This window comes from Rhinatrema bivittatum, chromosome 12 (assembly GCF_901001135.1).
Source record: "Rhinatrema bivittatum chromosome 12, aRhiBiv1.1, whole genome shotgun sequence".
In the NCBI taxonomy this organism is placed as follows: Eukaryota; Metazoa; Chordata; class Amphibia; order Gymnophiona; family Rhinatrematidae; genus Rhinatrema; species Rhinatrema bivittatum.
In genome coordinates, this window is record NC_042626.1 from 4833373 (window position 1) to 4856941 (window position 23569).

Below are 23569 nucleotides of genomic sequence, written 5' to 3' on the forward strand. Positions count from 1 at the left end.
TCCTATTCTGTGAGATCCTGCAGGAATCCCCCCAGAAACCTGCATTAGATACGGGGAGGATGCTGTCTCCTATTCTGTGAGATCCTGCAGGAATCCCCCAGAAACCTGCATTAGATACGGGGAGGATGCTGTCTCCTATTCTGTGAGATCCTGCAGGAATCCCCCCTGAAACTTGCATTAGATACGGGGAGGATGCTGTCTCCTGTGCTATGAGATCCTGCAGGAACTCCCAGAAACCTGCATTAGATACGGGGGAGGATGCTGTCTCCTGTGCTATGAGATCCTGCAGGAACTCCCAGAAACCTGCATTAGATACGGGGAAGGATGCTGTCTCCTGTGCTATGAGATCCTGCAGGAACTCCCAGAAACCTGCATTAGATACGGGGAGGATGCTGTCTCCTATTCTGTGAGATCCTGCAGGAATCCCCCAGAAACCTGCATTAGATACGGGGAGGATGCTGTCTCCTATTCTGTGAGATCCTGCAGGAATCCCCCCAGAAACCTGCATTAGATACGGGGAGGATGCTGTCTCCTATTCTGTGAGATCCTGCAGGAATCCCCCAGAAAGCTGCATTAGATACGGGGAGGATGCTGTCTCCTATTCTGTGAGATCCTGCAGGAATCCCCCCGAAACCTGCATTAGATACGGGGAGGATGCTGTCTCCTATTCTGTGAGATCCTGCAGGAATCCCCCAGAAACCTGCATTAGATACGGGGAGGATGCTGTCTCCTATTCTGTGAGATCCTGCAGGAACTCCCAGAAACCTGCATTAGATACGGGGAGGATGCTGTCTCCTATTCTGTGAGATCCTGCAGGAACTCCCAGAAACCTGCATTAGATACGGGGGAGGATGCTGTCTCCTGTGCTATGAGATCCTGCAGGAACTCCCAGAAACCTGCATTAGATACGGGGAGGATGCTGTCTCCTATTCTGTGAGATCCTGCAGGAATCCCCCAGAAACCTGCATTAGATACGGGGAGGATGCTGTCTCCTATTCTGTGAGATCCTGCAGGAATCCCCCAGAAACCTGCATTAGATACGGGGAGGATGCTGTCTCCTATTCTGTGAGATCCTGCAGGAATCCCCCCTGAAACCTGCATTAGATAGAAGGGTCAGTGTTAAAGAAGGACCCTCCTGTAGTTAGGGCCCAAGAGCATGCAAGGTGCGTGACTCTCCTTTACCTGTATGATGGCGGTGAGGCAGGCCAGCGTTGCCGAGACTTTCAGCCTGGCTAAGTTCATGGCTTCAGTGTTGGTGATTGTGGCATTGGTCGTATCATTTATTGTCTGAAATTTTACTTCTGGTTCCAGCTCCAGGCACACATTGCCAACAATAATACTGATGACGGCGAAGGTACCTTGCAAACACAAAGACATGCTCATGGTAAAGTCAGATGTAAACTGGCCACCGCCAGGCCTACTGGGACCATGTCCTACCTTGGGCAGGTGATTCAGAAATCGACAAACTCTTCCATTTATCCTCAAAATCTTCTTCCCTATGCTCTCCTCCCATATCTAAATCAAATATTTCTGTGTCTGGCTGTAGCCAAGACAACTAGATGCAAGTCTATCCATGTTACTCCCTATCTGACATTCTGGCTTTGCTCTGTCCAGAGGCTGTGAGTGGTCCCTGACTCCTGCGAAAAGCAGAAGCCCAGGCCAAGAAGAGAAGCTGATCTTTCCCCTCTCCTCAGAGCAGAAATGATTTCTGTAGGGAAGTGAGCATTCGGGATCCGAGAGCTCAGTCTGTTTAACAGACAAGGTGAAGAGCTTCATCATCCCCCAGGGATTCACTAATGACCTCCCATAGCCCCGAGCAGAAAACATAGGGGAACATACCTGGTACCATCTGGTGAATTCCACCAAGGAAGAAATAGGTCACCAGTGGGAAGAAGGAAGAGTAGAGCCCATTAACTGGGGGGAGGTTGGCCAGCAGGGCAAAAGCCATCCCTGCAAAAGACAAAGAGACGTGTTCAAGGCAGAAGAACTCACAGCAGCCTCTGGCTATGTGCCACGCTACAGGTTATTATCTCAGGACGTGTTCAAGGCAACCCGCACCTTCAGAAGAACTCACAGCAGCCTCTGGCTATGTGCCACGCTACAGGTTATTATCTCAGGACGTGTTCAAGGCAGAAGAACACACAGCAGCCTCTGGCTATGTGCCACGCTACAGGTTATTATCTCAGGACGTGTTCAAGGCAGAAGAACACACAGCAGCCTCTGGCTATATGCCACGCTACAGGTTATTATCTCAGGACGTGTTCAAGGCAGAAGAACACACAGCAGCCTCTGGCTATGTGCCACGCTACAGGTTATTATCTCAGGACATGTTCAAGGCAGAAGAACTCACAGCAGCCTCTGGCTATGTGCCACGCTACAGGTTATTATCTCAGGACGTGTTCAAGGCAGAAGAACTCACAGCAGCCTCTGGCTATGTGCCACGCTACAGGTTATTATCTCAGGACGTGTTCAAGGCAGAAGAACACACAGCAGCCTCTGGCTATGTGCCACGCTACAGGTTATTATCTCAGGACGTGTTCAAGGCAGAAGAACTCACAGCAGCCTCTGGCTATATGCCACGCTACAGGTTATTATCTCAGGACGTGTTCAAGGCAGAAGAACACACAGCAGCCTCTGGCTATATGCCACGCTACAGGTTATTATCTCAGGACGTGTTCAAGGCAGAAGAACACACAGCAGCCTCTGGCTATGTGCCACGCTACAGGTTATTATCTCAGGACGAGTTCAAGGCAACCCGCACCTTCAGAAGAACACACAGCAGCCTCTGGCTATGTGCCACGCTACAGGTTATTATCTCAGGACGTGTTCAAGGCAGAAGAACTCACAGCAGCCTCTGGCTATGTGCCACGCTACAGGTTATTATCTCAGGACGTGTTCAAGGCAGAAGAACACACAGCAGCCTCTGGCTATGTGCCACGCTACAGGTTATTATCTCAGGACGTGTTCAAGGCAGAAGAACACACAGCAGCCTCTGGCTATGTGCCACGCTACAGGTTATTATCTCAGGACGTGTTCAAGGCAACCCGCACCTTCAGAAGAACACACAGCAGCCTCTGGCTATGTGCCACGCTACAGGTTATTATCTCAGGACGTGTTCAAGGCAACCCGCACCTTCAGAAGAACACACAGCAGCCTCTGGCTATGTGCCACGCTACAGGTTATTATCTCAGGACGTGTTCAAGGCAGAAGAACTCACAGCAGCCTCTGGCTATGTGCCACGCTACAGGTTATTATCTCAGGATGTGTTCAAGGCAGAAGAACACACAGCATCCTCTGGCTATGTGCCACGCTACAGGTTATTATCTCAGGATGTGTTCAAGGCAACCCGCACCTTCAGAAGAACACACAGCAGCCTCTGGCTATGTGCCACGCTACAGGTTATTATCTCAGGACGTGTTCAAGGCAACCTGCACCTTCAGAAGAACTCACAGCAGCCTCTGGCTATGTGCCACGCTACAGGTTATTATCTCAGGACGTCTTCAAGGCAGAAGAACACACAGCAGCCTCTGGCTATGTGCCACGCTACAGGTTATTATCTCAGGACGTGTTCAAGGCAACCCGCACCTTCAGAAGAACACACAGCAGCCTCTGGCTATGTGCCACGCTACAGGTTATTATCTCAGGACGTGTTCAAGGCAGAAGAACACACAGCAGCCTCTGGCTATGTGCCACGCTACAGGTTATTATCTCAGGACGTGTTCAAGGCAACCCGCACCTTCAGAAGAACACACAGCAGCCTCTGGCTATGTGCCACGCTACAGGTTATTATCTCAGGACGTGTTCAAGGCAGAAGAACACACAGCAGCCTCTGGCTATGTGCCACGCTACCGGTTATTATCTCAGGACGTGTTCAAGGCAACCCGCACCTTCAGAACAACACACAGCAGCCTCTGGCTATGTGCCACGCTACAGGTTATTATCTCAGGACGTGTTAAAGGCAACCCGCACCTTCAGAAGAACACACAGCAGCCTCTGGCTATGTGCCACGCTACAGGTTATTATCTCAGGACGTGTTCAAGGCAACCCGCACCTTCAGAAGAACACACAGCAGCCTCTGGCTATGTGCCACGCTACAGGTTATTATCTCAGGACGTGTTCAAGGCAACCCGCACCTTCAGAAGAACTCACAGCAGCCTCTGGCTATGTGCCACGCTACAGGTTATTATCTCAGGACGTGTTCAAGGCAGAAGAACTCACAGCAGCCTCTGGCTATGTGCCACGCTACAGGTTATTATCTCAGGACGTGTTCAAGGCAGCCCGCACCTTCAGAAGGATTCACAGCAGCCTCTGGCTATGTGCCACGCTACAGGTTATTATCTCAGGACGTGTTCAAGGCAGCCCGCACCTTCAGAAGGATTCACAGCAGCCTCTGGCTATGTGCCACGCTACAGGTTATTATCTCAGGACGTGTTCAAGGCAGAAGAACACACAGCAGCCTCTGGCTATGTGCCACGCTACCGGTTATTATCTCAGGACGTGTTCAAGGCAACCCGCACCTTCAGAAGAACACACAGCAGCCTCTGGCTATGTGCCACGCTACAGGTTATTATCTCAGGACGTGTTCAAGGCAGCCCGCACCTTCAGAAGAACACACAGCAGCCTCTGGCTATGTGCCACGCTACAGGTTATTATCTCAGGACGTGTTCAAGGCAACCCGCACCTTCAGAAGAACACACAGCAGCCTCTGGCTATGTGCCACGCTACAGGTTATTATCTCAGGACGTGTTCAAGGCAACCCGCACCTTCAGAAGAACTCACAGCAGCCTCTGGCTATGTGCCACGCTACAGGTTATTATCTCAGGACGTGTTCAAGGCAGAAGAACTCACAGCAGCCTCTGGCTATGTGCCACGCTACAGGTTATTATCTCAGGACGTGTTCAAGGCAGCCCGCACCTTCAGAAGGATTCACAGCAGCCTCTGGCTATGTGCCACGCTACAGGTTATTATCTCAGGACGTGTTCAAGGCAGCCCGCACCTTTAGAAGGATTCACAGCAGCCTCTGGCTATGTGCCACGCTACAGGTTATTATCTCAGGACGTGTTCAAGGCAGAAGAACTCACAGCAGCCTCTGGCTATGTGCCACGCTACCGGTTATTATCTCAGGATCTGCTTAGGTCTTGGAGATGCAAATTTAGTGAAGTTAGCAGGGAGGGGTGTGCTCCAGATGTTGCAGCAGTTCTGTCACTGGGCACGGATGCAGGAAGGCTCACCTTGTGGCACCTGAATAGTGCCAGCGCTGATCCCGCCCAGCACATCTGGCAGGGCGTAGTCCTTCAGTTTATACTTTGGCAGCCAGGTGAGGATGGGGAAGAGTCCCAAGACCAGGGCTTTCAGCTTGGACGCTGAGCAACTGAAAGTGATAAAACCAAGAAAGAGGACATTTAGCAGGAGCAGGACTTAATCTACCACTTGTAAAAATACATTTATCCAGGTGTTATACCCCTTCTCTGATTCCACCAGACTGGATCAGCTGGTCAGGCAGAAGAAACATTGAGAACCAGTGAGAAGAGAGAGGGAAGAGTGGAGCCATCCGCTCTTCCTCTCTGCTTCTCTGTTACTTGGGGTAGATGAGCGAATATATTACATTCCCACACTCAAAGGAACAGCAGCAGCCCTCCCTCCCCCAACCTCTACCACTGCCTTCTGCCCACTATACCTCTCCCAAGCACCATTCAGTTCTGTTACAGTGCTGGTCTCTCCTGGTTCTTATAGGATTGATATGTAATCAAAACCCAAGTCTTCGTACAGACAGTGCAACTGTTGTCTTAAACGTCCAGTCCCAAAGAATGCCACCCTCTCATATAGCAGTGATCCCCAAACTCGGTCCTCAAGGGCTGCAACCCAGTTCAGTCGTCAGGATTTCCACTATGAATATGCATAAGATCATTTGTATGCATTGCCCCTATTGTATTCAAATATACTTCATGCATATTCATTGTGGAAATCCTACAAACCTACCCGTGTGGTGACCCCTGAGGGACCCCTAAATAATATATGGTGAACCACACCCAGAGTGTTTCCGAAGGCTCAGTCATTGGAAACAGTACCCCGAGCACTATGCCTGCAGCATCATTACTCGCTCAGAGCTGGGAGCGTTGACTGGAGAATGTTCTCTTTTACCTGAATACTTCTCTGGCTTTGCCGCCAACAGGATAACTCCGGGACTTCTTCTCATATTCCTCATCAAAGAGCCCAATAGAGTAGGCGGGACGGTCAATAACATATCGCGGCCTGGGCAGGTTCATTCTCCTTTCAAGCCTGGCTCTAAGTTAGAGGAGACAGTACTGAGAATTTGTGCTGGCACCGTGCGGTAGAAGAGCTCCTGGACAGGGTTATTAGCGCCAGGGAGAGATTCATGGAGGTTAGAGCACTGGGCTAACATTCAGGATATGTCTCTTTTTATTAATTTTAACTATCTCTTTTATGATATTATTGTATTTCTCTATTTTAATGTAATTGTAAACCGTTGTGATGGCATTGCCAATGTGAAAATAGAAAAACCAATAAACTAAATTAAACTTCTTAAGGATCCAGGCTCATCACTGTTGGAGACAGAAGGCCGGGCTCGCTGCACCTTTGCTTTGATCCAGCGTGGTAATTCTTATGTCCCTATCAGAGTTGGCCTGGGTGAGGTGGCAGTGCTATGGAAAACTAAAGCCCAGACTCAGCCCTCGACATGGAGTTTCCTTTCGGACTGAGGCTGCCACAGTAGGGAAGGAGGTCTGTGTTTGTTCTGCACTCAGACTGTGGAAAGCTTGCGGAGACTCTTATCTATCACCACTGAGATAAAGGAGCACACATCAAAAACAGCTCCTGCACCTCAACCCACTCATTCCTGCTGAAGACTAGCATCTGGTTCTGCATTTCTGTGTCCCCTCCCAGTGCATTCTGGTCCCTATAGTCCTGCTGTTCTGTGACCAGAATGTACTGGGAGGAGAAAAGCAAGATGGGACACTAATCTCGGTACTGTTCTGCCTGACCTAATCAGCACTTCTTAGAAAGCTTGGAAAAGGCCAGATAAATAAGCTCCATCCCACAGAAATATTTTACTAAAGTGTATCTGAACATGAGTGCTGCCAAAATATAATTTAAGAAACAAACAGCCAAATGAAAGAGGGAAATAAAAGTTCCTGTTAAACAAAGAGAGTGCATGGGACATCAGCCTCGGCGACCCAGCAGGGGGAGCCCTGGAGCTGGCGTAGTGAGCAGGACTGATTCTGGCGGTGTGAGAAGTCATGTGCGGGCACACAGGCTTGGTGACTTTGAGGAGCAGAGGAGTGGCCTAGTGATTAAAGCAGCAGGCTGCGACATAGGGTTCAAATCCTGCTGCCATTCCTTGTAACCTTGAGCAAACCACTTCATCCTCTGTTACCTCAGGTACAAACTTAGATGGTGAGCCCTCTGGGGACAGGGAAGTAGCTACAGTACCTGAATGTAATCTGCTTTGAAGTGGCTGAAAGGTGGAATATTAATCAACTAAATAAATAGATAAGGAAGATGACGGGAGCTGTGGGTAATGTAGGCTGTTTTCAAGGGTCGAAGGCAGCTAAAGCAATGCATTCCCAAACTTGGCTGGGATGAGATGGATGAAAGCCATAAGTGGCAGGACACAAACTCTAAGGTGATTCAAGTCCCCCTCTTGTCTAGAATCAGCGGCTGCCCAAATTACTCATGCACAGCCCGGTGGCCCCTTCGGCCTGCTGGTTATCCAGAGCAGAAGCCCATGCCCTAAGGTAAAGGGCTGAACTACACCTGGAGGGAGGCAAGGCATCTTCACTAGGGTTGGGGAACTCTTTGAGAGTGATTTTGAAGAATCTCCTTCCTGCAGCTGTTTGCCTCAGCAGGCCTGGCTCCTTCCCAGGTTCTACATGGAAGGCAAATCACAGTGCTAAAGCAGCAGAATCTGTCCTCCACAAAGCCTATCCCAGGTTGGGATGAGTAGGAGTGGCTTACGGGGTGGGGGGAGGGCAAGCAGAGAAGCTGCCTGAGGCCCCTGCACAACAGGGGAAGCCCTTGGCAAAGCTGAGTGAGCTGGGCTCCCTGGGTCTGGCTCTCAACGTGACGTGATGTCGCTCTTACCTGCCGAGTGCTGGCAGGGGGCTGGGGAGACTTTGCTTGGGCCCTGCTGTTTGTAATACCAGGCCATTTTGGGATTTGTGGAGCTGCTCTTCCCTGTCTATGTATGAATACAGAGCTCTGTGATGCTTTTATAAATCAGGCCTGCCTTCGAAGGCCACAGGTGTGCTGGGCAGTAAGAGCCCCATGTGGCTAGCTGTGGGGGTATTGGCTACAGGAGGTTCCTCGTGCTAATGGGATGTGGCAGGTAGTGTAAACATTTAATGAGTGTGACAGGAAGGTCTCTGTGGCCTCACTGCATGCGACTGCACTTCAAGCACTCGGCACAAACTGAGTGTAAATAGGGGAGGGATGGAGGGGTTAAGGCCTCTGAAACAAGTTCAGCCAAGCTGTCTAGCAGCAGCTGAACCCTTTGCAGCCTAGGGGACACCGAAAATCACTGATGTGTTAGAACTGAGGTGCTGAGAGATAGCTTCACCTCAAGAATCAGTGACAGGGCTGGGATTGGAACCTAGGTGGTAAGCATCAGATTGCAGGCTGTGGAAGGGCCCTGAGCTGCGAGCTGACCTTGCAGAGGACCAGCCCTGGAAGGAGGCTGAATGCTGGGATTTGTTTGCTAGTGCAAAGGAAGCCTTATCTCTGGCTCCTGCCTGAAGGCTATCTCTTCTGCCCAAAGTCACTTTGACTCTTTCAGGTGCCCTGATATCGCCTGATTGCCAGGGACGCCTTTCCTGTTTGTACTGTTTGAGCATGAAAGAAAATAGAAAAGCGTTCGCAGGTCCCAGGTACAGGGACTTCCATGGCGGGAAATGTCCAGAACACAACAATTCCAGTAGGATAATTGCTGGCCTGGTCACAGTGAAACCCCAAGGAAGCCCCAGAAGTGTCCAGATGCTGTTTCTCCTCCAAACGCCGATGTGAAATTACCCAGCGTGAGTCTTCTCCCTAGAACCTGACTATTGAGTCAGGGGGCCATGAGCACACTCACCTCCTCTGCTTACAAAGAGGGCCGGTCCGGCAGCAGTAAAATGGGGGTTAGGCTGGTCGGGGGTGATGTGTGCAGACAGTGTTTACAGCTCCTGGACACCCAGGGACCAGACTTATGGGCCACATTAGAAGGAGCCCTGGTGCATGACCCCAGCGAGGAATGTAACTGGAAGGACTGGGATAAAAGAACTGGGACGAGAGATTACCCTGCCCTGGTTCTGACTCAGCTGGCAGCCCAAAGAAGCAGAAGGAAAGTGCCGAGTTGATGAAGAGGTTTGGGTTTCTGCATTTACTGGTGATGGTCATGCAGACCCAGATCTGTTTCTGAAGGCTGTCTAACCTGCTGCAAGCTCAGGCCTCTGCGCTAGTCCAGGACCGACAGGTTATTGTCGTTAAACCAGAAAATTGTCTTACAACACCCCTTGTGCCCACCCTTGGGGATGGTGAATCTCCAGGACTCCCTCAGCCCTTGATCCTTCGCTCCATGCACAGCTAAGCTAAGGTTAAATTAAAAGGCGAAGGGTCAATGTAAGAAGGCAAACTCAGCCAAGGGCATAGTTTTATCTGCAGCTGGGTGCATATTTTATGTTCACCCGATGCAGCAACTTTTGCACACATAAAACGGTGCCTGCTCCATAGCGCCCTCGCATGGAGATCCCATGCAAATGATGGCATTAACAATTACCCCCAGCACCACCCCATGCAGAGAGGAGCGTTCCCTCAGAGGTGGAGACGTTTCCAGGGCTAGTGTCAGTCTGCAGACTGTAATAAGTAGCATCTCATCTAACACAGGAAGAGAGCCTTCTTTTATAATTAAAACATACAGTCTTGCCGAAACTTCCAGAAAGGTGTAACCGCCCACAAACACATGATACTGTTGTCATGATAACCTAGTATGCATAGGAAATGCTTGTGAGGACCTCCCTCAACTAAGAATTCTTCTAACCCTGTTCCTCCTCCCATGATAAAAGTTCCTTTATCAATGACTTTGCTGGCTTTGTTCTTCTGTTCTTCTCTTGATATTCTTTGTTGTATAAACAGGTAACAAGTCTGGTGTTTGAATAGAAGCTCAGCATGAAAGAAGCCGGACTTCCATGCCAGGGCTTGTGCAGAAATATGGTTTACGTGTACATAAATCATGTTTTGTACGGATAAAAGGCTTTTGTGCACACTAAACATGCAGTGTGCTTGTTTTAATTTTAAATTTGTGTGCATTGCAGAGACCTTTAGCGTAGGCTGCGTGCACTTTTTAACTCCCGTGGATTTGCACACCGTCAGCTTACTGCATCGGGAGTGCATTAATAAACCGTGCGCTGCATTTCAGCTCAGAGTCCTAAAGCTTCCTGAGGCAGGAGGAAGGCTCTTGGTGGCTGGGACAGAGCTGGCACCGAAGTCAGGGGGCTCCAGACAGGAGAGTGAGGTGGCATTAAAATGGGAAAAACTCAGCAAAATCAATCAACCTTTCTGATAAGTTTCTGAGAGTTTAGGGCAAAAAATGAAGGTAGAATGGAGATGTTTTGAGAATGAATTCCCAAAAGATGACAGCTCTGTCAGGAAGAGTTTTAAAAACATAGCAAAAATGCACACTTTAATAAAGAATTAAAAATAAAGCAAACTACATTAAAACAAGAAGAAAGAGGAGCTGTGAAGGAGCTGGACAGAGAGGTAAAGCAGCGGTGACACAGGGAAGCAAATGTCAAAGAATGCCGCCAGCGTTGCTGTGGTAAAAGCCAAGCAGCTCTGCACCTTTAATTCATTTCACACAGGCTTCAGCCACTCAGATGCCTTCCTGAGAGAAGGCCCTGGCGCTTTAGCAGTGAGTAATGTGAATTCTGTTAGCTTCCTTATCTACCCCTTAGAAGGAAGACCTTTTCAGTGAATCCTGGGGGGAGAGGGAGGGTCAGCAGGTCAGATTATTGGCCCCTGCTCCTGAGTTGACTCTGAAGGGGTCTGCAGGCAGCCACGTTGCACGGTGAATATGCACGAGAGAAGTTTGCATGCTCTGCTGCTCTGTTCATTTAGGTCAGCAGATATATGGCTGCTGAGCAGTTTAGGAGTGACCTTGGGGAGTGCTCCCAGCAATGCAATCCCCCTCAGTCTAGAACCCATAATCTCTCTAAAGGAGACTAATGATGCCTACAGCTGGTGGCAAAGTGTAATGGCGCTTTCTCAGCTTGCTTTCGCTTGGCTTAATATTCTGGTAATTGTTGTTAAGCCCTGATGTCATACACAGCCTGCTTCTTTCCTGCACAAGCAAAATATAGGTCTATGTATTTTAGGAAACCCAAAATATTCTAGGGACAAAAGTCATTAGGTTGTATCAAAGCAGCAGCCAGGCCCAGTGCCTGCCAAGCAAATGCATGGCCAGAGTTGGGGATCCTCTTCCCGTCTGCATGAACATGTACTGTCCCCCCTCCAAAGCAGCTAACAGCCTGCCCGAGTTCTGTCAGCCCCACCGAACAGGACCCGGGAGGAGAAACACCAGGGGTGCCTTGGATTTCTCCTCTTCCTCGCCACGGGTGCAAAGTGTTTAGCTTTTCCCCGGCCAGGCTGCCGGGGACGTCACACACACACACACACAGGCATCTGACTGGCCCAGTGCAGTGTAATGTCACTGGGGACTCTCTCAGCTGCTAAAGACAAAGGCCCAGGTGTCCTCAGAGACACCACAATGGCACTGCTTAATGCCCTGTTAGAGCCCTTGAGTATTCATTTCATTGGCAGCTCATTTTGAATGTGTACTTATGAAATATTTGTTCAAAAAGCCATTACAAGGGGGAGACTGGAAGCTGGGAAGATGCCAGCTTTTGATGGCCCATTTAGGAAGCCTTTCAGCAGAGAGTAAACACCAAGCCTGGAGTGTGAGCCCGCGCCGGGCCCCTGCCTGCCTGTTTTCTGTTCCCAGGCATGGCCCGATACAAGCAGGGCCGGTGGGCGCCAACCATTAGGGGGTGCGCGCGGCGCTGGCAAAGAGGCAAGGAAATTCGAATCTCCACTCCTCTTTGCCACCACCAATCACGGCCCAAAAAACCGAGAGGAAGGAGTCAGGGCCGTGAGCGGGGGGCGGGGGGCAGCGCAAGACAGAAGGTGCCTTGGACGCCTAATCCCCTTATACCGGCCCCAGATACAGGACAACATAGTAGGGGGTGGGAGGAGAAAGCGTTGCACATTTACTGTGTATAAACTGCAGGACATAAGAACATAAGAACCTGCCAGGCTGGGTCAGACCAAGGGTCCATCAAGCCCAGCATCCTGTGTCCAACAGAGGCCAAAACCAGGCCACAAGGACCTGGCAAGTACCCAAAAACTAAGTCTATTCCATGTAACCATTGCTAATGGCAGTGGCTATTCTCTAAGTGAACTTAATAGCAGGTAATGGACTTCTCCTCCAAGAACTTATCCAAACCTTTTTTGAACCCAGCTACACTAACTAGTTCTAGTTCTATTAGATCTCTCCGCAGCATTCGACACAGTAAATCACAAAACACTACTCAATAGACTGAAAGAAATAGGTCTCACTAATAAAACAATAAAATGGTTTGAGTCATACCTTAAAAACAGATGTTTCCAAGTACAAATTAAAAATACACTTTCGGAGAAAGTCACACTGCTAACCGGTGTCCCACAGGGATCGGCCCTGTCGGCCACACTCTTTAACATTTATCTCCTCCCGGTATGTCACCTACTAGCAGGACTCGGAATCATACACTACTTATACGCAGACGATATGCAGCTACTGCTACCAATTGTAAACACCATTGAAGAAACTATGAAACTTGCTAATATGTATCTTGAGATAATTAAACAGCTCTTAAATCAGATGGAACTGGTAATAAACATCGACAAAACGGAATTCCTACACCTTGAACGTAAAAACATACACCACATCCAACCAACACTCACAACTAAAAATAACCAAACCGCTGAGCTAGCAACTAAGGTACAAAATCTAAGAGTAATAATCGACCCTGAGCTAAACCTGAAACAACACATCTCCTTGAAAATAAAGGAAGGATATGCGAAACTAATGATCCTAAGACGACTTAAACCTCTACTAACACTAAACAATTTCCGCACAGTTTTGCAGGCAATGATATTCGCAAGTTAGACTACTGCAACTCCCTACTTTTAGGACTACCACAATCCACAATTCGGCCACTACAAATATTACAAAATTCAGCTGCTAGAATTTTGACTGGCAAAAAAAAAGAATGATCACATTACAGGAACGCTTGCCGATCTACACTGGCTCCCAATTGAACAAAGGATTCAATATAAGGCCTTATGAATAATACACAAACTAATCCATGATGAAAAAGCTGACTGGCTTAACACAGCACTGCGCGTACATGTCCCACAAAGAAACCTAAGATCTGCTAATAAGGCTCTACTAAGTGTTCCCTCTGTCAAAACAGCACGCCTCACGCAAGTAAGGGAGAGAGCACTGTCACTGGTTGGCCCCGTGCTATGGAACACCATGCCACTCGAAATAAGGCTGCAGAGAAACTTCAAAATATTCAAATCCAATCTGAAAACCTGGCTCTTTAAACAAGCTTTTTATAAAGATAAAGAGAAGGAGAAAAGCAGTTGACTGATAAGGACGCACCAAACTAGAAATTGTTATTTGTAACCTACAAATGCACATTAAAGTTAAATTCTTTCCGTCTACTATGCTCCCTACAGACAAACTTAATGTACTCACATATTTTATTGAAGTGAATTGTTACCTCACTATGATGGCACATGATTAATTGTAATCTATACCACTTACTTTATTCATTATCGTGCCTTGCTGTAAACCGTTGTGATGGTTATCTAACTTAACGACGGTATAGAAGAGCTTTTAAATAAAATAAATAAATAACTGCACTAACCACATCCTCTGGCAACAAATTCCAGAGTTTAATTGTGCGTTGAGTGAAAAAGAACTTTCTCCAATTAGTCTTAAATGTGCTACTTGCTAACTTCATGGAATGCCCCCTAGTCCTTGTATTATTCAAAAGAGTAAATAACTGATTCATATTTACCCGTTCTAGACCTCTCATAATTTTAAACACCTCTATCATATCCCCCCTCAGCCGTCTCTTCTCCAAGCTCAACAGCCCTAACCTCTTCAGCCTTTCCTCATAGGGAAGCTGTTCCATCCCCTTTATCATTTTGGTTGCCCTTCTCTGTACCTTCTCCATCGCAATTATATCTTTTTTGAGATGCGGTGACCAGAATTGTACACAGTATTCAAGGTGCGGTCTCACCATGGAGCGATATAGAGGCATTATGACATTTTCCGTTTTATTCACCATTCCCTTCCTAATAATTCCTAACATTCTGTTTGCTTTTTTGACTGCTGCAGCACACTGAGCCGACGGTTTTAAAGTATTATCCATTATGATGCCTAGATCTCTTTTCCTGGGTGGTAGCTCCTAAGATAGACCCTAACATCATGAAATTACAGCAAAGGGTTATTTTTCCCTACATGCATCACCTTGCACTTGTCCACAATAAATTTCATCTGCCATTTGGATGCCCAATCTTCCAGTCTTCCTGTAGTTACACAATGTTAGGTTCCATATTAGGAGCTACCACCCAGGAAAGATATCTAGGCATCATAGTGGATAATACTTTAAAATCGTCGACTCAGTGTGCTGCAGCAGTCAAAAAAGCAAACAGAATATGAGGAATTATTAGGAAGGGAATGGTTAATAAAACGGAAAATGTCATAATGCCTCTATATCACTCCATGGTGAGACCGCACCTTGAATACTGTGTACAATTCTGGTCGCAGCATCTCAAAAAAGATATAGTTGTGATGGAGAAGGTACAGAGAAGGGCAACCAAAATGATAAAGGGGATGGAACAGCTCCCATATGAGGAAAGGCTGAAGAGGTTAGGACTGTTCAGCTTGGAGAAGAGAGGGCTGAGGGGGGATATGATAGAGATGTTTAAAATTATGAGAGGTCTAGAACGGGTAGATGTGAATCGGTTATTTACTCTTTCGGATAATAGAAGGACTAGGGGGCACTCCATGAAGTTAGCATGGGGCACATTTAAAACTAATCATAGAAAGTTCTTTTTCACTCAACGCACAATTAAACTCTGGAATTTGTTGCCAGAGGATGTGGTTAGTGCAGTTAGTGTAGCTGGGTTTAAAAAAGTTTTGGATAAGTTCTTGGAGGATAAGTCCATTACCTGCTATTAATTAAGTTGACTTAGGGAATGGCCTCTGCTATTACTGGCATCAGTAGATTGGGATCTTATTGGTGTTTGGGTACTTGCCAGGTTCTTGTAGCCTGGTTTGGCCTCTGTTGGAAACAGGATGCTGGGCTTGATGGACCCTTGCTCTGACCCAGTATGGCAATGTCTTATGTTCTCCTATGGCTTTTGATGTAGACCCTGCCTTTCTCTGGACCATTCCAACCCTGTCTATGGCTTTCAGAAATGTTGAGATCTCTGCATTATCACCTCCTTTGCGGGTTCTGTCTCTTCCTGTGCAGTCCAGCATCCTTCTGTGTCTCGCCACTCCAGGGCTGTATTGGAGATTATAGCCCCCATAGGCAGAAGATTGGGGGTGGGGGTAGGGGTAGGGAAGTCCCGGGTTTTGGTGCCTCTGCCTAAATCCAGCCCTGGGATTCATCACCTGAGATCACCAGACAGGTTCACCCTACGTTTTTCTCCTGGTTGGTGCACATCACTCCCCACCTCTCATGCATTATTCCCTTCCATTTTCGTATGCCAAATGCAGGATTCCGCACTTGTTTGCACTGAATCTTCGATCTCTTCTTATCCTGTTCCTGCCTCAGAACTGTCATCTGGAAATAGGTAAACGTTTCCTTCTGACACGCGACTTTCCACCTGCCTGGATGCTCCCAGAAGTTGTGGGGGATTGCAGAGTATACAGCTTACAGCATTCAAGTAACGACTGCAGACGCAGTGCTTCAGTGGTGCCCGAGGCTGGCTCTTCCGGAGTCTGAGATGTGCATTCAGTGCAGGCACAGGTCACATCCACACCAGCAGTTAGAATGGACTTTTATAAGCAAACCTCTCCCTGTCTGGCAGGAAGATATGTTTCTTTCCTTGCTTCTGCACATGCAGTGAGATCTTCAGCAGATTAAACGTGACCTGCCAAAGCCCGACCAACGGGGATGTGGAGATGCTGGATCCGTCCTCATTCACTGGGGGACCCTCAGCAAACTACACTTGGATAGCAAACTCTCTGGACCAGGGAAAGTCTAAGCGGGTGTGCATGTGGATGGCTTGTTTTTAATAAGAACAGGCAGTGCAGCTCTAATAATCGTATTTAAGCTGCGGAAACGGTGAGAGACATAAACAGGAAACCTTTGTGATCTGGAAAGATTTTCTCATGCACCCTACAAATATCCCAATAACAATTCTTGAAAAGCAAATGTCATTGTGATCCCTAATTTGAAAGAAAAGTGAATCATGTTTAGAAATCAATGAGTTTGCAGTTCCCTGATTGGAAACAAGGATTTTGCATTAATTTTCATTTGATTTGGCCAGTTCCACGAGTTCTCTATAAACAGAACCTCCTAATGATGGGATTCAGTTTGAAAGAGTCAAAGTGCAGACAGAGGATGCACTGAGACCCCATGCAAAGCACAGGGTTGGCTGCCACCTCTGCCCCATCCCCATTCTGTTACAGGTGAGGCACAGTCCAGTTCTATCTTAAAAAAAACCCTCCTTGGATGACCCTTACAAGAGGTGTGCAGATTCTTTCAAATACCAATACTTAGAGAGCTGAGGAAGAATGTGGAATAAGACCTAAAGTAGACATTCTACACAAACACACACACACACACCCCTCTATACAGACCTACAGATATAACTATTATACACACACACCCCTCTATACAGACTTACAGATATAACTATTATACACACATACACCCCTCTATACAGACCTACAGACATAATTATTATACACACACCCCCCCCTCTATACAGACCTACAGACATAACTATTATACACACACACACCCCTCTAACAGACCTACAGACATAATTATTATACACACACACACCCCTCTATACAGACTTACAGACATAACTATTATACACACACACACACCCCTCTATACAGACTTACAGACATAACTGTTATACACACACACACCCCTCTATACAGACTTACAGACATAACTATTATACACACACACCCCTCTATACAGACTTACAGACATAACTGTTATACACACACACACCCCTCTATACAGACTTACAGACATAACTATTATACACACACACCCCTCTATACAGACTTACAGACATAACTATTATACACACACACCCCTCTATACAGACTTACAGATATAACTATTATACACACATACACCCCTCTATACAGACTTACAGGCATAACTATTATACACATACACACCCCTCTATACAGACCTACAGATATAACTAATATACACAAACACCCCTCTATACAGACTTACAGATATAACTATTATACACACACACCCCTCTATACAGACTTACAGGCATAACTATTATACACACACACCCCTCTATACAGACTTACAGATATAACTATTATACACACATACACCCCTCTATACAGACTTACAGACATTATACACACATACACCCCTCTATACAGACTTACAGGCATAACTATTATACACATACACACCCCTCTATACAGACCTACAGATATAACTAATATACACAAACACCCCTCTATACAGACTTACAGATATAACTATTATACACACACACCCCTCTATACAGACTTACAGGCATAACTATTATACACACATACACCCCTCTATACAGACTTACAGGCATAACTATTATACACACACACCCCTCTATACAGACCTACAGACATAACTATTATACACACACACACCCCTCTATACAGACCTACAGACATAATTATTATACACACACCCCCCCCCTCTATACAGACCTACAGACATAACTATTATACACATACACACCCCTCTATACAGACCTACAGACATAACTATTATACACATACACACCCCTCTATACAGACCTACAGACATAACTATTATACACACACACACCCCTCTATACAGACCTACAGACATAACTATTATACACACACACACCCCTCTATACAGACCTACAGACATAATTATTATACACACACACACCCCTCTATACAGACTTACAGACATAACTATTATACACACACACACCCCTCTATACAGACTTACAGACATAACTATTATACACACACACACCCCTCTATACAGACTTACACACACACACCCCTCTATACAGACTTACAGATATAACTATTATACACAAATACACCCCTCTATACAGACTTACAGGCATAACTATTATACACACACACCCCTCTATACAGACTTACAGACATAATTATTATACACACATACACCCCTCTATACAGACTTACAGACATAACTATTATACACACACACACCCCTCTATACAGACTTACACACACACACCCCTCTATACAGACTTACAGATATAACTATTATACACACACACCCCTCTATACAGACTTACAGATATAACTATTATACACACACACACCCCTCTATACAGACTTACAGACATAATTATTATACACACATACACCCCTCTATACAGACTTACAGATATAACTATTATACACACACACCCCTCTATACAGACTTACAGACATAACTATTATACACACACACCCCTCTATACAGACTTACAGACATAATTATTATACACACACACACCCCTCTATACAGACTTACAGATATAACTACTATACACACACACCCACACCCCTCTATACAGACTTACAGACATAATTATTATACACACATACACCCCTCTATACAGATTTACAGACATAATTATTATACACACACACCCCCCTCTCTATACAGACTTACAGATATAACTATTATACACACATACACCCCTCTATACAGACTTACAGACATAATTATTATACACACACACACCCCTCTATACAGATTTACAGACATAATTATTATACACACATACACCCCTCTATACAGACTTACAGATATAACTACTATACACACACACACACACACCCCCCTCTATACAGACTTACAGACATAACTATTATACACACATATACCCCTTTATACAGACTTATAGACATAACTATTATACACACATATACCCCTTTATACAGACTTATAGACATAACTATTATACACACATATACCCCTCTATACAGACTTACAGATATAACTATTATACACACACACACACCCCTCTATACAGACTTACAGACATAACTATTATACACACTCATCCCTCTATACAGACTTACAGACTTAATTATTATACACACATACACCCCTCTATACAGACTTACATACATAACTATTATACACACATACACCCCTCTATACAGACTTACAGATATAACTATTATACACAGACACACATCCCTCTATACAGACCTACAGATATAACTATTATACACACACACCCCTCTATACAGACCTACAGATATAACTATTATACACACATACACCCCTCTATACAGACTTATAGACATAACTATTTTACACACACAAACATCCCTCTATACAGACCTACAGATATAACTATTATACACACACACACCCCTCTATACAGACCTACAGATATAACTATTATACACACACACCCCTCTATACAGACTTACCGACATAACTATTATACACATATACACCCGTCTATACAGACTTACAGATATAACTATTATACACACATACACCCCTCTGTACAGACTTACAGATATAACTATTATACACAGACACACACCCCTCTATACAGACTTACAGACATAACTGTTATACACATATACACCCGTCTATACAGACTTACAGATATAACTATTATACACACATACACCCCTCTATACAGACTTACAGGCATAACTATTATACACACACACACACACCCCTCTATACAGTTCTACAGATATAACTATTATATACACACACACCCCTCTATACAGACTTACAGACATAACTATTATACACACACACCCCCCTCTATACAGACCTACAGATATAACTATTATACACACATACACCCCTCTATACAGACTTACAGACATAACTATTATACACTCACACACACCCCTCTATACAGACCTACAGATATAACTATTATACACACACACACCCCTCTAAACAGACTTACAGGCATAACTATTATACACACACACACCCCTCTATACAGACTTACAGACATAACTATTATACACACCCCCCCTCTATACAGATCTACAGATATAACTATTATATACACACACACCCCTCTATACAGACCTACAGATATAACTATTATACACATACCTCCTCTATATAGACCTACAGATATAACTATTATACACACATACACCCCTCTATACAGACTTACAGACATTATACACACATACACCCCTCTATACAGACTTACAGACATAACTATTATACATACACACACCCCTCTATACAGACTTACAGATATAACTATTATACACACACACACCCCTCTATACAGACTTACAGGCATAACTATTATACACACACACACCCCTCTATACAGACCTACAGACATAACTACTATACACAGACACACACACACCCCTCTATACAGACCTACAGACATAACTACTATACACAGACACACACACACCCCTCTATACAGGATGACAGACAGACAGACATACACACACGAGGAAGAAGGAGGCATCCATTTGGTTGCAGAGCTGGGTCCCAGCTGTATACAGGGCTTACCTCCACTCTGGAGGAAGGGACTGGATATGCAGGCAGCTTCTTCTGCAGTTTGAGTGGGGCACTGCAGGTGTCCAAGTCCCTTTATAACAGCCTCAGCCAGGGCAGTGAGGGCTGAGCTGAGCCTGTGATTGGCGTCTTGGAAAGTGATTACGAAAGGTGCACTGGGCCCAGTCCTGCAGATAGGAGAGGCAGATAAGAAGGATTTACAAGAACAGCCGTTTTTTGTTCTACCTCTTCCTCTCCTTGCTTGATCTGATTCTGAAATTTCCTTCACACGCTGAGCCAGAGGGACAATACCTTACATTCACCGCTCCCCTGAGGTTTCCCATAGCAGGGGCTTTGATTTTCATGGCCTGGAAGGAGCTACAGCTTCCTGACCGCTTCCTCACTGTCTGCAATCAGCTTTTCTTCCATTTTTTTGACTCTCTCAGCAGAAGACAAGACAATAAGGTGCATTGTGGACCAGGGGCTACTTAATTCCACCCTAACATTGAGGAGGGGGCTTTCTTTTCCCCGGTGAAAAGCGAGTGATATTGAGGACAGAGGCAGACAGCTCTTCACATTTATCAGCATTTGAGGGAGCTTGTGGTGGCACTGGTGGTGATGATGGTGGCAGTGGGACAGATGATGGTGGCACTGGTTGACGTGATGATGGTGAGAGTGGGACAGATAGTGGTGGCATCAGTGGTGGTGATGATGGTGACAGTGGGACAGATGATGGTGGCACTGGTTGACGTGATGATGGTGAGGGTGGGACAGATAGTGGTGGCATCAGTGGTGGTGATGATGGTGACAGTGGGACAGATGATGGTGGCACTGGTTGACGTGATGATGGTGAGAGTGGGACAGATAGTGGTGGCATCAGTGGTGGTGATGATGGTGACAGTGGGACAGATGATGGTGGCACTGGTTGACGTGATGATGGTGAGAGTGGGACAGATAGTGGTGGCATCAGTGGTGGTGATGATGGGGACAGTGGGACAGATGATGGTGGCACTGGTTGACGTGATGATGGTGAGAGTGGGACAGATAGTGGTGGCATCAGTGGTGGTGATGATGATGACAGTGGGACAGATGATGGTGGCACTGGTTGACGTGATGATGGTGAGAGTGGGACAGATAGTGGTGGCATCAGTGGTGGTGATGATGGGGACAGTGGGACAGATGATGGTGGCACTGGTTGACGTGATGATGGTGAGAGTGGGACAGATAGTGGTAGCATCAGTGGTGGTGATGATGGTGACAGTGGGACAGATGATGGTGGCACTGTTGGAGGTAATGATGGTGACATTGGGAGAAATGGCGGTGGCACTGGTGGATGTGATGATGGTGAGAGTGGGAAAGATAGTGGTGGCATCAGTGGAGGTGATGATGGTGATGACAGTGGGACAGATGATGGTGACACTGTTGGAGGCAATGATGGTGACATTGGGAGAAATGGCGGTGGCACTGGTGGATGTGATGATGGTGAGAGTGGGACAGATAGTGGTGGCATCAGTAGTGGTGATGATGGGGACAGTGGGACAGATGATGGTGGCACTGGTTGACGTGATGATGGTGAGAGTGGGACAGATAGTGGTAGCATCAGTGGTGGTGATGATGGTGACAGTGGGACAGATGATGGTGGCACTGTTGGAGGTAATGATGGTGACATTGGGAGAAATGGCGGTGGCACTGGTGGATGTGATGATGGTGAGAGTGGGAAAGATAGTGGTGGCATCAGTGGAGGTGATGATGGTGATGACAGTGGGACAGATGATGGTGACACTGGTGGAGGCAATGATGGTGACATTGGGAGAAATGGCGGTGGCACTGGTGGATGTGATGATGGTGAGAGTGGGACAGATAGTGGTGGCATCAGTAGTGGTGATGATGGGGACAGTGGGACAGATGATGGTGGCACTGGTTGACGTGCTGATGGTGAGAGTGGGACAGATAGTGGTAGCATCAGTGGTGGTGATGATGGTGACAGTGGGACAGATGATGGTGGCACTGCTGGAGGTAATGATAGTGACATTGGGAGAAATGGCGGTGGCACTGGTGGATGTGATGATGGTGAGAGTGGGACACATAGTGGTGGCATCAGTAAGAACATAAGAACATAAGAAAATGCCATACTGGGTCAGACCAAGGGTCCATCAAGCCCAGCATCCTGTTTCCAACAGTGGCCAATCCAGGCCATAAGAACCTGGCAAGTACCCAAAAACTAAGTCTATTCCATGTTACCATTGCTAATGGCAGTGGCTATTCTCTAAGTGAACTTAATAGCAGGTAATGGACTTCTCCTCCAAGAACTTATCCAATCCTTTTTTAAACACAGCTATACTAACTGCACTAACCACATCCTCTGGCAACAAATTCCAGAGTTTAATTGTGCGTTGAGTAAAAAAGAACTTTCTCTGATTAGTTTTAAATGTGCCCATGCTAACTTCATGGAGTGCCCCCTAGTCTTTCTACTATCTGAAAGAGTAAATAACCGATTCACATCTACCCGTTCTAGACCTCTCATGATTTTAAACACCTCTATCATATCCCCCCTCAGTCGTCTTTTCTCCAAGCTGAAAAGTCCTAACCTCTTTAGTCTTTCCTCATAGGGGAGCTGTTCCATTCCCCTTATCATTTTGGTAGCCCTTCTCTGTACCTTCTCTATCGCAATTATATCTTTTTTGAGATGCGGCGACCAGAATTGTACACAGTATTCCAGGTGCGGTCTCACCATGGAGCGATACAGAGGCATTATGACA

General features: G+C 46.3%; 1 protein-coding gene across 1 annotated transcript in view; it reads right to left on the minus strand.

Moving 5' to 3' along the window:
* Positions 1-20976, minus strand: part of LOC115073934 (solute carrier family 26 member 9-like) — a 39851-nt gene extending 18875 nt beyond the window's left edge. Inside the window, exons 1-5 of the mRNA XM_029572925.1 lie at positions 20826-20976; positions 6142-6285; positions 5232-5371; positions 1840-1950; positions 1183-1358 (exon numbers count right to left, since the gene is read on the minus strand). Of these exons, the coding sequence (XP_029428785.1) occupies positions 1183-1358; positions 1840-1950; positions 5232-5371; positions 6142-6266 (552 nt within the window). The 5' untranslated portion in view covers positions 6267-6285; positions 20826-20976. The remainder of the gene's footprint in view (positions 1-1182; positions 1359-1839; positions 1951-5231; positions 5372-6141; positions 6286-20825) is intronic.
* Between the last annotated feature and the right edge of the window lie 2593 nt (positions 20977-23569).